Genomic DNA, 17,385 nt, shown 5'->3' with positions numbered 1-17,385 from the left:
CATCTCTGATTTTGGTTCATTTATCAAGAAAATCGATGAAAATTCCAGACTTATAGAATTTTGATCATTAAAATCTTTAACAAATGATATGCATTAAGTTTTTTCTGCCATAACAATACATAACAAAGATAATAAGAACATAACTTAATAAGTTTACTAATTAATGAGTACTTAATTTAATTCAACCAAAAAACAAGCGTTACTTGTAATAATCAAACATGTCATGCTACTTGGTTGTCGCAAAAATAAAAACATGCATGAAATATAAAAAAAAATAATTTAATAATAGATAACAAAAAATATAACCATATACACAGATGAACTTAAAAGAATTCATGTTTTTTTAATTTAAAGTCATTAGATGCTTGAATTTAGTTTTTACACTTTGTTGAAAATAAGCTTCTTCTTATAACCAGGGGCCGGATTTAAGAACCACCTCAGGGAGGAAAATGCCCTATCCCCTTACAGGTTTTAATTAACCTCTATTTTTATATAAATCTAGCAAAGTTAACAACTATTTGTAAAATAAGTTTGACGTTTAAAGTGAGGAAGTCAGCTGAAAGGAGGAGACATTACACCCCTATATAACCCTTTTGATACTTATTTAGCAAGGTAATCAGTACTGTAAGTCACAACACTAGACAAAATAGACAGGTCTCTGACACGAGATCAGCAATGACATGGGTGCCTATTCACAACACTATAATCCAAGAATTAATCAAGTCTGAACAGAAAGAATATTATTGAAACTGTTTTTTTTCTGACAGTATAATAAAGGTTAATGTTACACAAAATTAAATACCTCTAACAAAAAAATGCTTCAATTAGGACAATGAATTAATAACAAAAGCAAAATTTGAAGCATATATATATGAAACAAATTATTCTTAAGTCTAAGAATGGATTGGTGAATACGGCCCCAGGGGTATCACCCTACAGCAAACACAATGGTATCGCAACCAGCAACAAAACTATGCCATCAGATTTGATTTTGTGAAAATATGTTAGAGCTGTTACGTATATATGTTATCAATTCCACATTAACAAGCATTCTTGCAAGCAAATAAAATAATTTAATACAGAAATTTTCTTTTCCGAGTCCACATGAAGAATGTTTTCATTCTGTCACCACTCTTCAAACTGTCACGATCTATCCTGCCAATATCTTTCCTCCACTGACATGATGGGTACCATTCTTCTTCATGTGTTTCATATACATTAAAGGCAAACTCCTCTTTGGCCACAAAAACGACAACATTTGATATTAATAAATGGATTCTCTTCCTTTCTGGCTCTTTCATATGGGACGTGCACTTGGAAACATACGGCCTAATGCATGTGCGTAAAGTGTCGTCCCAGAATGACCAAAACATTTTTTTCATTTGCTTAACTTCCTTTTCGGCACAAACCAAAAGTGGGGCTAAATAGATGCGTGTCAAGTGTCAACAACACTTTCGCCTAAACTGGATTCTCACAAAAAAGAGACTTCCTTTAAACAGAAAGTACCATACAAAGCGTCGTCCCTGATTAGCCTACGCAGCGCAGAGGCGTCTCTGATAAGCAGACTGCACTTTTTCATCTTGTTCATATGACACATTACGAGCATGCATTAAGCCTGGTCTTCCAACAGCAACGCTCATTTGCTTAACTTCCTTTCTTGGCACTAACACATTCAGTTTTACAGGTGACATCTTTCAGAGTATCACTGAGTTTTCTTGCGTTGAAGCATGGCCAGGTTTTCCTTCAGGTTGGGTTCATCCGGATTCAGCTGGAGAGCCTTCATGTACATGAGTTCAGCCTTGTCCAGCTTGCCCCATCTGTGATACAGCACACCTGAAATAACCCTGTACCACTTAGATTATGTATTTTCATGCATTTGTAGTCCCTTAGAAAGTTATATTTAATTTAAGACCTTTCTTACTAGATTAAAGTTTTTAAGGTTTAACCTCTACACTATAGATACTGATGAGCAGCAAACAGCATTATTGCATAAACTATATCAATAATGCCCTCTGGCGGGTTGCAGAAACTTGGCAAAAAGAGGGCTTGAACGGGAGAAATTGTGTAAATGTATTTACAAGGCGCTTCACGTGCTGTTATGTGTTTTTTATATCCATAAACTGGTCCAAGCGCAGTTGTAATACTTCTTATTTTTCATTGGATTCATTGAAGTTATTATGAACTTTGTTTATAACTCCAGCCTTCGATGACTTTCCAAGCATAAATTGGGAACTGAAAAAGCACCAATTTCCTCATGCATGCAGGGATAAAGGCAATGAATATTTAAATCCACTTTTCAAATAATACTGGCACTCTCTTGACAACAGCTTTATTGATTGGCAACGTCAATGAAGTTTAGGTTATTTACTCAACACTTTCAAAAGACTATGCTGTTAATGTATGTGTTTATGTACCTTCAATGTTCCTGCTGTATGCTTGAAATACTTCAGTGACAATACTTTGGCAGTATTAATTTTTAGAAAACTTAGTTGGAACGAAATAAGATAGACCTGTATGAAAGAAACATCTATGAAAACAATGACTTATTCTGACGATGTATTTATCCGTCACGACAAGTAAATTCCAAAATAATTCTTCATTTCTTACTTTGCGCAGCTGCATTTCAACTTTGCATTAATCCACTGTTTAAACACATTTTAAATCCAAAACTGCCTATCCAAAGAAAAAACCTCGTCATTTCTGATGACGACCAAGTGAGGCATATGTAAAACACAACCTTGAACTGTATGACGTCATATGAAATAATCAAATTATTTTGTTGATGTCGAATGAACAAGTGTATTGTTTTCAATGTTATTTTGATTTATTTTGGTATGTTTAATTTGCTTATGCAATAATAGCGAAAAAACACATTTTCTCGGACATGTTCATCTGCGGGCGCTCTCAAAATAGACAGGATCGGATTTTGAGAGCGCCGGCAGATGATCATGCCCTTGAAAACGTGTTTTATCCCTATATAAAACCTGAACAGAGTGCAAGTTACTCGCAGGCTGTTCTAGTTTTACGCTGTTTGCACATAGCCATTTTCATGTTGCTTTTAAGTGGGAAAGGGATAAGCAGGAATATCATTGGGATCGCAATTTCAACTTTTCCTGCTGGGAAAACTATTTCCGCATTGGGAAAAATAAGTTATGTTGTTATTTTTGCTGGCTTGAAAGCAACCGCTATCTGGACATGATTTTGTTCACTTATAACCAAATTTCACAACATATGAGCCTTGATCTGGGATAACGGGGCTTAATACATGTGATTAGAAAATTGTAAAAAAATAGCCTGTGCAGTCAGCTTAGGCTTGTCAGGGATAACACTTTCTGTATGAAATGTATTTTCTCAATAGAGACTTCCTTTCAATGAAAAACTCCATTAAAGAGGAGAATGTTGTCCTTAGTTAGCCTGTGCAGACTGCACAGGCTGATCAGCAATGATACTTTACCCTAATAAATTAAAAACCGTTATCCCAGAGCAAGGCTTTTAACTTATAATAACTAATTATACCATAATTTGCGTAATACTGTGCTTTGGTTGGCTTCAGAGCAATGGCCTTCTCAAAGTGTTCGGCACTCTCGGCGTATCGGGACAACTTGCCGTAGGCGTTTGCAATGCTGAAGTACAGCTGGGACTCCCCTGGCAGGTGCTTGAGGCCCTGCTTGGCAACAGCGATGCTCTTGTCATATTGCTCTGGAAGAAAGTAAATTCCTGGATAATGATAGTCACTAGATAAAACTGGACTTAATGCATGTGCAGAAAGTGTCATCATGGATAAGCCTGTGCAGTCCACACAGGCTAATCATGGAAATCACTTTTTGCCTAGACTGGATTTTTGTTTAGATGAGACCTCTTTTAAATGAAAAATTCCATCCATAAAAGCGGAAAGTGTAGTCATTGATAAGCCTATGTTGACTGCACAGGCTTAACCTGGGACAATACTTTACGCATATACATTTATCCCAGATTTCCCTGAAAGTACTTTCTTACCAGCACAGATTGTATTTCTTATGTGAGTAAAGTGTAGTCCCAGATTAGCCTGTGAGTATCTTTGTTAGATATTATCCTTCTCCCAGACTAGAAGGATAATATGAGCCTCTTTCTAGGAAAACTTTGCTTAAAGTGTCTTCCCAGATTAGTATGTGCCGTCTGCACAGGAAAGAAGAGGTTTCCTTTAGAAAAAAAGTCCATAAAAGAGGAAAGTGTCTTCCTTGATTAGCCTGTGCGGACTGCACAGGCTAACCTGGGACGACACTTTACACATGCATAAAATCCCCTTTTCACAGATTACGGCCCATATGTTGTAACATTACTCAAAAGAGAACCTCACCTAATGAGTCATGCACTAAGGCCATATTGGTCCACGCATTGGTGTGGGTAGGCCTCAATTTAGTGGCATTTGTCCACGCCTCTATTGCCCGGTCATATTGCTTGATGTCCAGGTACTGTAAAATAAATAAGTGGGTGTTTTGTTCCACTTTTCTAAAGGTTTGTAACATACAAAATACATCCATACTGAGTAATATGACAATGGGTCATCTATCATGCGCACTTGTACTAACATACTAAGCCTTGGTTAGGAAATGCATACATGTCTTTTAGGTTCTAATTTTACTTTATTTATTTTACAAATTCTTCCAGTGTTTGTTCTTTACTTCTTTTTTGATGTACAACGCAAGGGAATTTCAAAAAAAAGATTTTCTGATAACAGTGCTACAGTCCAATTACACAGATTTGAGAATTTTGCAAATCATTGCTATTGACAAGCATGAAGGCACAAAAAAATTAAGTTTACCTGCCTTTACATGGTTCTGGTAAAAATTGCACAAGTTTTCACTTATATTGTAAAGCAAGACACAACAGACATGTGGTATGCAATTAAAACATGTTTTTATTAATATGGATATCTTGTACAACATTGTCACATTTAGCATTATTTCATAACCATAACAGTCCCAAACTGTTTGTAGAGTATTTATGGAATAAAACCCATAAATAAATGGAAAAACAGCCAAAAGTAAATGGAATAAAAATGACAAGTAGATGGAATAACAGTTGCAAGTCAATGGAATGAGCCTTGTTCTGGGAGGATTGGGCTAAATGCTGGTGCATGAAATTTTATTCCAGATAAGCATGTCCCATCTGCACAGGCTAACCAGGGACGACACTTTACCCCTTAATTTCATATCAGCTAAAAATAGACATCCTTCAAACAAAAAATACCATAAAAGTGGAAAGTGCCATTTCTGATCAGCCTGTGATGACTGCACAGGCTTATATATATGGGACGACACTTTAGGCACATGCATAATGAGCAGTTATCCCAGACCGCAACTCGAGTAAAAACCACAAGAAGCATCCTACCAGATTGCCCAGGTTATAGAAGCAGTCTGGGTATTTACGTCGGTGCAAGATGGCGGTGTAGTAGCAGCGCTCTGCCTCAGCGTGCTTCTTCAAGGCAGCCTTCACGATGCCCAGGTTCATCCATGCCGCCGCAAACTCCTCTCTGAGTGTGGAGAAATGACATTGAGCAAATATGTGTCTTGTTCTGAGAAAATTGGGCTTAATTCATGTGCGTAAAGTGTCATCCCAGATTAGCCTGTGCAGTCTGCACAGGCTAATCAGGGACGACAATTTCCGCCTAAACTTGATTTTCGGCAAGGAGGGACTTCCCTGAAACTAAAAATACCATAAAAGCGGTAAGTGTCGTCCCTGATTAGCCTGTGCGAACCGCACAGGCTTATCTGGGACGACACTTTACGCACATGCATTAAGCCCAAATTTCTGAGAACACGACACATATGAGCCTTGCTCTGGGAAACTGAGCTTCATGCATGTACGTAAAGTGTCGTCCCAGATTAGCCTGTGCAGTCAGAGACTTTTTGCTTTCTAATGGTGTTTCAAAAGTTGTCTCTTCTACTCCATGCAAACTGCACAGGTTTATCTGGGACAACAATTTCTTAACATGCATCAAGAGTTGTTGTTTTTTCTGAGCCAGACTCAAATTTCATTTGTGTCTTGTTCTGTGAAAGCTGGTCATAATGCATGTGCGTAAAGTGTCGTCCAAGATTAGCCTGTGCAGTCTGTACAGGCTTATCAGGGACGACACTTTCCGCTTAAATGGTATTTTCCGTTTAAAGGAAGTCCCTTTTTACCAAAAATCTAGTTTAACCGGAAAGTGTCGTCCCTGATTAGCCTGTACGGACTGCACTGGCTAATCTGGGACGACACTTTACGCACATGCACTAAGCCCAGTTTTCTCAGAACAAGACACATTTTAAACAACATGGGACACTGGTTTGAGACTTTGCAGGGGAAATTAACGGTTTCCAGTAATTTAGTGATGTTTTGGAACCATTTTTGAACTAGGCTTGTAGATTTTCAAAACTATATTAATAATGTCACATATTTACTGATCACAGTTTTAAGAAGTGTTATTTTGAATGACTGTGTTTTCAAGGCATTATTATTGTATGTTTGGAAATATGAATATCTTAGGCATGAAGAGCAAAGAAATTTACTTTGAAGGCAATTATGACACACAGTGATTTTTTTACCTGTGAGTCCTGGGTCCTGAACTCACAAAAACCTCTGGGGATGCAAAGTTTCGAAATATGCGAGTCCCAAAAATGCATTCAACTTTCTCAAAAAATAATATCGATTAATATTTGGACTCATTCTTTCAATTCGGGGACTCATAGATTTGCAAGTTATCGAGTCCCAGGACTCAGATGAGAAAATTTGTAAAAATATCACTGGGCACACCTTTTTAAAAGGTATCAATGTCAATGTTGCATTGATCAATATTGTTTTTTTCATTCATATTAAGATAGTATCCATTAATATTTTACTCATATATGCTAATATATGGACCTCTGCCCACTTACAGCCCTCTCCAGAAGCTGTTCTGCTTCATCCAGCTCATTCCTGTCCTTCAGAATGCAACCATGGTTACACTACTAACCTGACAGCTACAGCCCTTTCCAGAAGATGTTCTGCTTCATCCAGCTCATTCCTGTCCTTGAGAATGTTTCCCAGGTTGTTCATAGCCTGGTCATACTGCGGGTTCAACCTGAAACCATGCAGAGTCAATGATGTCATTAAATATGGTAAGTAATGCAGATGAAAAAAAGAGTTTTTGATTTTATTTTGATACATAATCAAATTATGTTTCACAATATCATTATAGATTTTTTTTTTAATTTGCACCATTGCAATGATTTTTGTTTCTATATATTCACAAGTAAAATTAACATTTAATCAAGCACTTTTTTAAATAAAATATTGTATGCTTTAAGTAAAAACGAGAGCTGTGTTTGTAAAACACAATGCCCCCTTCTGCGCTTTGAAGCCGCACGGTGGCTATTTTAGAAAAAATGACCTTTGACCTTGAAGGATGACCTTGACCTTTCACTACTCAAAATCTGCAGCTCCATGAGATACACGTGCATGCCAAATATCAAGTTGCTATCTTCAATATTGCAAAAGTTATGATCAAGGTTAAAGTTTTGGGACAGACAGACACACAAAATGACAGACAGACAGGCCAAAAACAATATACCCCCGATCATTCGATCGCGGGGAAAAAAAATCAATAAAGCAAAAAGCTTTCACAGCATTCATTTGTGAGCAAGTATTATCATTAAAAGTGTGATAAACAACATTCAAAATGAGCATGATGGGATAACAGTTTAATAATCTGTACGTCATTTAAGCTTACTGATGGCTTTGATATTTGTACATGATTTTTTGGGAAACACATATTTGTGAATATTCAACATGCATTCTCATTTGTCAGGAAAAGTGACTGACACTGATGGACCATTATTATTATTGGAAAAATATGGCAATTAAAAAAATATATTTTCGTAAAATTTCAATGCAGAAAACAAATAAAATCTTATATATTTAAATGAAATTGATTTTTTTTCAACAATAAAATTCTAAATTCCACTGAAAGCATAAAATGAAAAAGTACATCCCCATAGAGAAAGATTTCTGTATATCTCTTGTTAGCTAGCACTGACAAGTTTGAAAAATACAGATTTGATATTTAAATGAGCAGATCTACTGAACCGCATTTTGCAAATAGTATCACACTGCTTGCTCATAGATCTAGCAGAGCCTATAAATAAGCAACGCTCTGGAAAAACTGGGCTTGAGGTATGAGCGTAAAGTGTCATCCCAGACTAGCCTGTGCAGTCCACAGTTTCTTTCGTCTAAAGGTGCAGACTACACTCTATGCACATGCATTTAGCCCTATTTTCCCATTATCCCTATAATAGTCCAAAAGCCCTGTACTCACTCTATTGCGTGCCTGTATTTGTGGATCGCTACATCAATGTTCCCACTGTCTGCATTCAGTTTGGCAATGTTATAGTGCACCTGTGAAAAATAATAAGAAATAGTGGTCTCTTAATGATGCAATCGTTTTCATACAATGAATGTATTGTCCTTTACTGTTGTTAATATTATGGGATCATACAAATCTCAAATAGAAGTAAAAAGCAATTATACCATCTATTTTCTTGTCCGAAAACAATTTTTGATGTATTAAAAGGATGTGAATGTACACAAGTTGGTATTATTCAGAAAATGCAATTATGAAAAAAAATCCGGTAAGTCCAGAAACTATTTGTATAATCCCAATTAGAATTCTTTTCTTAAATAAAACACTAAGCTAACATAAGTCTATGCAACATGGAAATAATCATATATAGTTTAACATACAACAGTAAATAAAAGTATTTATATAAACTACACATCTTCTCTTAGAAGTACACAACTCGTATACTTTTGCATTTCCCGGACAGACGTGTGCACCAGCAGTGAAGAGATCAATCTCATGTTTCCACTCTGTACTTCGCTGGATACATCGCACACTGTATAGGCAGAGCAGGAACGCTAGGCACGCTGATATGTGCTGAAAAAGCATTCATTGGCACATTCCTTCAATGTTTGTATACATAATTACAGTATTTTTATTTTTAGGACATACATTTTTGTTGATTTCTGATCATGGGTTGAACTTTCAAAGAAATTAACACAAACACATTGGAAAATGAATGTCCCAAATTCCTCACTCTCATTCCTGTAATCAGAAATCTATGAATTTACGTGTCCCAAATTTTTTTTTTTTTAAACCACAAAAGTTCATGCAATTTCACAGTAATAAACCACTAATTGATAAATAAAAACAATTCAAAAACCTTTTTAATACCTTTATAGCATATTTATTCATATTATGCACATATGACATTTAAGGATAATTCGAAATAATCTACATTAAAATGTTTCTCCAAAATGGCATAATCTCTGCTTAATCATATTCAAACAGATTGTTTACAAGTTTTTGCCCTAGCAGTTATACATTATAATTTTACATACACACAAAAACCATACAGACAGACAAACGGAGCAAATCAACAATAGTTTATGTAATACCCCAATCAAAAATGGGAGAATACAAAATGACTCTGCCACAATATGCATGGCTGAACACTCAAATCCACATCTGACGCAATTGAAGTGCCTTAGAAAATCAAATTCAATCAAAGACCTTTCTTAACACCTTACCACATAGATACGTATTTTTACGCCTTTGTAGTCCCTTTGAAAGTTAAATTAAATTTAAGACCTTTTTTTTTACTGTATTCAAGTTTTAGAGGCTTCATTTCCAACCCTTATAACTGATGAGTAGATACCGGCAAGCAGCAAACAGCTCAGAAACAAAGTTAAATGGCTATATGCAAACAGCATAAACTTAAAAGACTTGGATTTACTTTCAGGCTGTTCTGGTTTCATGTTGGCTGCATTTATCCATTTTTACTTTGCATTTGAGTGTGAATGGGTTATCCCAAGCCTTGCATTACCTTGGAGTGTTGTGGGTATGTACTACACAGCTGCCTCACGCCCAGAACAACCACCATGCAGTAGCCTATACTGGACAGGTACAGGATCCTCTCTGCTATCACAAACCCCACGCGGAAGAACAAGTTACTAGCCGGAAGGAATGGAATGATGATGAGTGCCAAGGCCATTGTCAAAGTTCTGAAAATGGGCAAGTATTGATATTAAATAAATCATTTTGTTAGCATCGGATATCACATGTATTTTTAAAACTAGAAATGTGTCACAGACACTGATTCCCCCACAACACATGTTTGGACACATGTTTAGACAACGCCATTATATATTCTACAGAAAACAGAAAAAACCATGGGCCATAATACTGCCAGTAGTTACAGACGAGTTAAAAACACAAAATTGTGTAGTGGAAAAAAACAAACAATAGGCCGTAAATCTGCCAAAACTTGTCTTCACTTGAAATTAAATTTACAGAATATCTGAGAGGCAAAGACTTTTCATTGTCAGAACATATCCATATGCAGCGCATTACTGGTTAATTGTCATGTACTAAACTAAAATCCAGACAGAATGTAATTTTTATAACACTTACACAACACAAGATGGGTACCACTAATTGGACTGTATGTTGCCATGCTAATATAGTTCACCAAAAGATTATCCCACGCGTTTGATTTTGAGACTTTTTATTGCGATATTTAGTCGATTGGCATGGCGTTATTTAAGCGTGTATTAAGCGGGTTTGAATACCAAAAAAGACACAGAAAATGTTTTTTTAAAGTTTTTGGAAAAGTTGATCTATGGCTTTTTTTTTAAATTATATGATACAAACATCAAAATTTCTATTGAAGCATCACATACCTCTGATCTTGGGTGATTGGTCCCTTAAGGCACGCCCACACAAGACAACCAATGAAAATCCAGACACTGAAGGCTGCAAGCACTCTGGGATCGGCCAATGACTCAATGACAGGAACGCAGCCCATTGACCAATCAAAACACAGCCACCAGGGATTGAGAAGTAGCCAAATGTTTATGGAGTACAAGTAGTTGTAGTTTGTGCTCTGAAAAAAGAATCAACTGTTAAGTAACGTCATTGAAGATCACCATAAACAGTTAAGAATGCGTGTGAATTAGAGCTGCAACGATTCGATCTAATGCATCGAAAATCGGTTCGAAATGCGTCGATTCAATTACGATACCAAACCTACCAAATTCGATTAGATTCTTTAACATATAGACATATATACTTAGATACATAAAGCTCGCTGTATTCTGACTATTTCATATCGGAAGGTGTAGGTTTTATCTTTACCTGTAATTACGATGCGCACGATTGGCTGCTTATTACTTTAGTCATCCAATCAATAAGCGCGTTACGGTCTACTTTCGGAAAAAGCGTCAAAATGGCTAAACAAGTTGTGGCCGACAAATTGAAATTATCAGATGCGCCTAAGAAGCTAAAATCAAAAGTGTGGCAGTATTGTGTGTTTCGGGATGGTAGCCCTCCCGACAAAGCAAAGTGTAAACTGTTCTTCACGGATGCAAACATAACGTTGATTTAGCAAGACTAAGAGGTAGCACAAGTGCAGCTACTCAAGTTGCCAGACAGAAAAGTAGTTCTGTTTCTGTTGGGAATTTGTTAATTTATTACAGAATGTGCTTTGTCCTACAGGTAACAGGTGATGCTGTCACGGCTAAATAGTAGACATGCTTGTAGCGGTTTTGGATATAAGTATAATAGTGATAGTACTATCACTCCACTGATTCCAGATGTTCTTATGATTATTTATTTAATTTTATATTATTGTGTATTCAACACAATCTTCTAGTCAGAAGATTTTTTATATTATAATTGAGTCCTAATTTGCTATTCTTTTTTATGTGTTTTATTGAAATATTGACATAGTTTGAAAGACAATTGGCAGTTTCTTGCAAAATATCCCTTACAAATGTTAATTTTACACACTTTCAACAGCTTTTTAAAACACTGTTGAACCAACCAAACTATATCAAACAAACACACAATTTGACAAATGCCCAAGATATCTAGGTATGCGACACTTTTGAACAGAAATGTTTATTTTAAGGCAGAAGAGTGAATATATGATAAAACTAGGTTTGAAGATGAATCGAATCGAAAAAATCGGTATCGGAGTGTCTGAAATCGAAATCGAATCGAGCTGTTGGTGAATCGTTGCAGCTCTAGTGTGAATACATTTTTGTGAATATGATTAAATTAAAATTAAGCCGCGCTCTGCGGAAACATAGATTACTTAACTGCATATGTGTGATATATAGTCCCATAAACAACACTTTCTGCTTTTTGGACTTTTTGTAGTATTGTATGGTAACCGAGATACAGCAGTGAAAAGTTAGATCATACAAAAAAACAACAACAATGGGCAATAACTCTTGTTTAAGAAAAAGTAGGGTTATGGTTTATGTGCATGAAACTTCTCATTGATATCTATACACCCATGAAGTTTCACATTGATATATCATATAATTTCTGAGATAAAGCCATGCAAAGTTTTGTGACAGACAGACGGATGTACTGATGGACGGACAGACGGATGGACAAAGACAATACTACATACATCCTTCTGCCTTTGGCAGAGGATAAAAAATAACAAACTACAGCATTTACAAGACTTACCCTGATCACAGTGTTATTCACAAAGGAGTGTGGATTGTCAAACACCTGGAACACGGGCGGGGCCGATCCCATGATCCTCCAGCGGTACAGGAACACCAGTAGGCCAGCAGACAACAACACCAGGTGGCGCTTTATCAGGCTTACAACCCATGCCTGTGTTGCCTGAGAGTGATAAATAGACAACATTACACTAGTACATAATTTTTTTTTTCATGAAAAACTTAAAAACCATCATTAGACTGCCCATTATTTGCTTTATACCGTAGTGTGTGAATAAATGTACCTTTATGCAGGTTTATTTCATAAATGCATGCTTAAATTGTAAAAATACACCTCAATATTTTCAGTAGCCATTGGTTTCTTTCACTTTGTAGTTTGCAAACATTATTGGCTTTCTTACATTCACAGAGGTTGTTATTGCTGGACAAAAAATAAGTCAAACATCTTGGCCCATAGGCGCAAAGCTACTAGGGTAAACCTAGAAAATTCCTTAAATTCACAATTCTTGAAGTCCTTGGCTTTTTCGAGGAAGTGGGTATATTCACATGAACACAATTTAAACAAGTAAATACTGCTTAAGTGATTATAAGCTTAAGTGATTATAACTAATCTTTTCGTCAGCTGAAAAAATTGAATTCTAACATAATATATTATCTGAAAATTTCTCTTAAGTACATCTCAAATTGAGATCTCCTTCAAGATATTTTTGAATACCAACCCTGAGCTTAGAGTACTAGTTCATGATTTGAATCAAAATAAGGCCAATACAACCTCGTTGTTTTTGAAGCTGCATTTATGTGATTATCAAACAGTTTTATTATTATTTATAATTATATATATATATATTATTATTTATAATTATCAGTTTTGTGGATTTTGGTTTATTTCCTGTAATTATAAATTGTAACTTTTTATTCTTCATGCGATGCAAACTGTTCATGCTGATGATATTATCCAATTGTGGCAAGTTGTTTTTGAAAATAACTATTTGGACTTAGATAATCAAAGTTATTTGCAACAGATGGGTACTGGTAAGTCCTATCGCACCCTCATAAGCATCACTTTTATGGGCAACATTGAGGAAGTTTTCTTAGCAATATGCCAAATAAACCATATATTTGGCTTCATTTTTTTAATGAAACTTTTACAGCATAGAATGGCTTTTTAAAAAGATAAAAGTTTATTGATTTAATTGAAGCTTTACAAGTTCCATTCCCCCATAACATTTTTTTACAGTATACCTCAAGGGCGTATATATCTTAGATTGATGTATCTACATGTATATCATAAAGTGAAGAAAACACTTGTTACAAAAATGTTAACTTTTGAAAACTTAGTTACTTATATGCATTTACATTTAGATTTTATATCTATACTGGAAGATGACTTTCAAAAACTGTTGAACTAAGCATCATCTTAATATTGAAGTGTATTAATCTAACCTGTGACTTTCCATTCTGTTGACATTTTTTGCGGAGACCAACCAATTCCAGCAAGTCCACTCCACAAATGACAACGATGTCGTATGCACTGCATATCCCCTGTAAATGGGATAAATGAAAAGTACATCTACATTGATTGCAAGGTCATCCGCACAGTATGTGTATACATACAAACAAAAACTGATTGTATATGAGCTAGGTCATGCTAAAATGGGTCTTATTCCATATGTGGCCAACATAGCTCCAGACAAGCCTGCAGATCCCTGCAGCTACCCTGTATGCTGATGAGACCACCAAACCTTGCTCAAATGTATAGCAGACAGGATAGCTCCTGTAGCAATTGTACAAGCTGGTCTGGAGCTATGCTGGTCACAATTAAATTGATAAAACCCATTTTGGTAAGACGCAACTAAATAATTATGTAAATATTTAAATTTATCATAAAACAGTCACTCAATGAATGCTTCTTAATCCTAAATAGTGGTATATAACCAGTTTGTTTTCCAAACAAACTCCCAATAGTTTAAAGTTCTATCTGAAGAAGTAATTATATACCATATTTGCATTTACTGTTAAAATGTTTTCTATAAATATTATACGAAATTAGACCATGGAAACATGACCAAATCATTTGTTTGAAATAAAAATCTGAATATTCAATAGTATCTTGTCGAAAGTTCCATGTCATGCCATAAATTCAAGACACCATAATGTAATACGTTTTTTTTTCAGATTGTTTCTTTTTTCACTTACATCTGATTACCTGAAGAAAAATAAACATTTTCCCACTCAAAAGCCAAGTGAAAATTGCTATATGCAACCAGCCTAACACCAGAACTTCTTGCAAGTAACCCGATATTCTGTTCAAGTTTTATGCTGTTTGCTGTCAATGAACCCATTATATCTTAAAACTAGTGAGAAAGGTCTTAAATTTAATTTGACTTTATAAGGGACTACAAGAGCCTCAAACTTCGTATTTGAGTGGTAAAAGGTTAACCCTTGACCACTTACATAATATCTTGACACATTGGTAGCCCGATAGAAAGTTGAATGTAATTAAATAACTTTCTTACTAAACTCAAGTTAAAAGGGCTTCATTTCCAACCTTAAGATACCAATGAGCAGCAAACAGCATAAAACCTCAACAGACTGCGAGTTACTCGCAGGCTGTTCTGGTTTTGTGCTGTTTGCACATAGACATTTTAACTTTGCTTCTCATGGTGAAAAGAGTATAGAAGATAAAAGCCACTCACAATGACGGTGATGCCCTGCTCCTTGCACAGCACTGCCAACATACAGAGCAGCATGCTGGAGAGCAGGTAGCCCAACGAGAACTGCTCTGGACGGAATATTGAATACCTTGAGTCATATCTCTGAGTTTCTGTAATAGCATGTGAAATGTTGTTAAGTGAAATAGCATGTGAAATGTTGTAAAGTGAAATAGCAACTAAAATATTTTAAAGTGAAATAACATGTGAATTGTTTTAAAGTGAAATAGCTTGTGAAATGTTGTAAAGTAAAATAACTTGTGAAATATTGTTAGATGAAAATGGCTGTATGCAACCAGCCTTAAACCAGAACAGCCTGCAAGTTACTTATTTGAGAATTTAATCTAGCAATGAAGGGGGTACAAGAGGGTACAAGAGGAGGGGTATGGTTGTTGCCATAAAAACAAGGGCTGTTTGTAAAACATGCATGCCCCCTATATGGGCTGTCAGTTGTAGTGGCAGCCATTGTGTGAATATGTTTTTTGTCACTGTGACCTTGACCTTTGACCTAGTGACCTGAAAATTAATAGGGGTCATCTGCCAGTCATGATCATTGTACCTATGAAGTTTCATGATCCTAGGTGTAAGCATTCTTGAGTTATCATCCGGAAACCATTTTACTATTTCAAGTCACTGTGACCTTGACCTTTGACCTAGTGACCTGAAAATCAATAGGGGTCATCTGCCAGTCATGATCAATGTACCTATGAAGTTTCATGATCCTAGGCATAAGCATTCTTGAGTTATCATCTGGAAACCATTTTACTGTTTCGTGTCACTGTGACCTTGACCTTTCACCTAGTGACCTGAAAATTAATAGGGGTCATCTGCCAGTCATGATCATTGTACCTATGAAGTTTCATGATCCTAGGTGTAAGCATTCTTGAGTTATCATCCGGAAACCATTTTACTATTTTGAGTCACTGTGACCTTGACCTTTGACCTAGTGACCTGAAAATCAATAGGGGTCATCTGACAGTCATGATCGATGTACCTCTGAAGTTTCATGATCCTAGGCCTAAGCGTTCTTGAGTTATCATCCGGAAACCATCTGGTGGACGGACGGACGGACATGTGCAAAACAATATACCCCCTCTTCTTCGAAGGGGGGCATAAATATATTGAGTCTAATGTGAGACAGGACTTTTTCCTACCCCATTACTTACTTTTTTTAAATATCAGGGCTTTTTTGTACCATTTTTGGAATTTGACCCATACCAATCTTGGGAATTTTCGTGTCAATAAACTTCAAATTGGTAAAAAGTATCATTGTTTGATTAATTACATTTCATTTTTTTGAAAAAACTTACATACAATAGAAAATCCTGAACATAAACAAATCAGTAAAATAGGTTAGACTTTATTTCTTCACCAAACAAATATATGTTAATGCATGTATCTGAAAGTCAAACCATTAAATGTGAATTTAGGAACTGGATTTAGGAAAAAACATACTTTTTGCAATAGAATGATTTGTTAATAAAGGATCACTTAACAAAAACCGGGATAGAATTATGTGTACAAGATGTCTTGTTACTGAATTTCGGAAATATAATGTTAAAATAACAAGAAAATCTAGTGAACACCTAGATTGCATGAACAAAACATATTTATTGCATTAAATGAATGTTGGAGATATTGTTGTTTATTTTTTCAACTGGAACATCATAACAATTCTATACATGAATCGGAGTCTAAGAAATTTGCTGACTTGCATAAGGTGTAATAATTTCCTTTTGCGCATTTTTTAATTTATTTAAAAGTACCAAACACATTATCTGCTACTATAACTGTAAGTTGTCACGTACAATGCACCAGTGCTCCAGCTAGGATTTAAAAAGGGCAGGGGGGCTTTTTTGTAAAAAGAGCATTTTTATGCGCAGTATTTTGTCAAAAGGGCACTTTGGAGCGCGCAGGCTTTTCTGGAATGCTTCCTGTTGTATGTTAATTTATATGTTATAAATAATTGTTTGAATATATTATTCCCATTATAATTAAACTATTCAAATATAATGTCTACAATTAGGAATACATTTATTACAATGTAATAAGAGATTTATTAATTATCATATGTAAAAAAAATATTTTATTTTTTTTTTAAAGGCAGGGCAGAGGTTCGGGAGGGCAGGGCGGGGAGCCCTTC

At 35.6% G+C, this 17,385-nt stretch overlaps 1 protein-coding gene across 4 annotated transcripts in view; it reads right to left on the bottom strand.

Annotated features, from left to right (window-relative positions):
* Positions 1–352: 352 nt before the first annotated feature.
* LOC127856339 (protein O-mannosyl-transferase TMTC4-like) overlaps positions 353–17,385 on the bottom strand; it is a 49,855-nt gene continuing 32,822 nt past the window's right edge. For all 4 annotated transcript variants that reach the window (XM_052392474.1, XM_052392476.1, XM_052392478.1 and 1 more), the window contains exons 5-16: positions 15,228–15,355; positions 13,975–14,073; positions 12,533–12,694; positions 10,735–10,937; positions 9,879–10,056; positions 8,801–8,929; positions 8,312–8,391; positions 6,971–7,078; positions 5,371–5,512; positions 4,337–4,451; positions 3,517–3,699; positions 353–1,833 (exon numbers count right to left, since the gene is read on the bottom strand). In XM_052392474.1, the coding sequence (XP_052248434.1) occupies positions 1,703–1,833; positions 3,517–3,699; positions 4,337–4,451; positions 5,371–5,512; positions 6,971–7,078; positions 8,312–8,391; positions 8,801–8,929; positions 9,879–10,056; positions 10,735–10,937; positions 12,533–12,694; positions 13,975–14,073; positions 15,228–15,355 (1,658 nt within the window). In that variant the 3' untranslated portion in view covers positions 353–1,702. The remainder of the gene's footprint in view (positions 1,834–3,516; positions 3,700–4,336; positions 4,452–5,370; positions 5,513–6,970; positions 7,079–8,311; positions 8,392–8,800; positions 8,930–9,878; positions 10,057–10,734; positions 10,938–12,532; positions 12,695–13,974; positions 14,074–15,227; positions 15,356–17,385) is intronic.

The sequence above is a fragment of the Dreissena polymorpha genome, chromosome 13 (assembly GCF_020536995.1).
Source record: "Dreissena polymorpha isolate Duluth1 chromosome 13, UMN_Dpol_1.0, whole genome shotgun sequence".
NCBI classification, from domain to species: domain Eukaryota; kingdom Metazoa; phylum Mollusca; class Bivalvia; order Myida; family Dreissenidae; genus Dreissena; species Dreissena polymorpha.
This window is presented reverse-complemented; position numbering and strand designations above follow the sequence as displayed.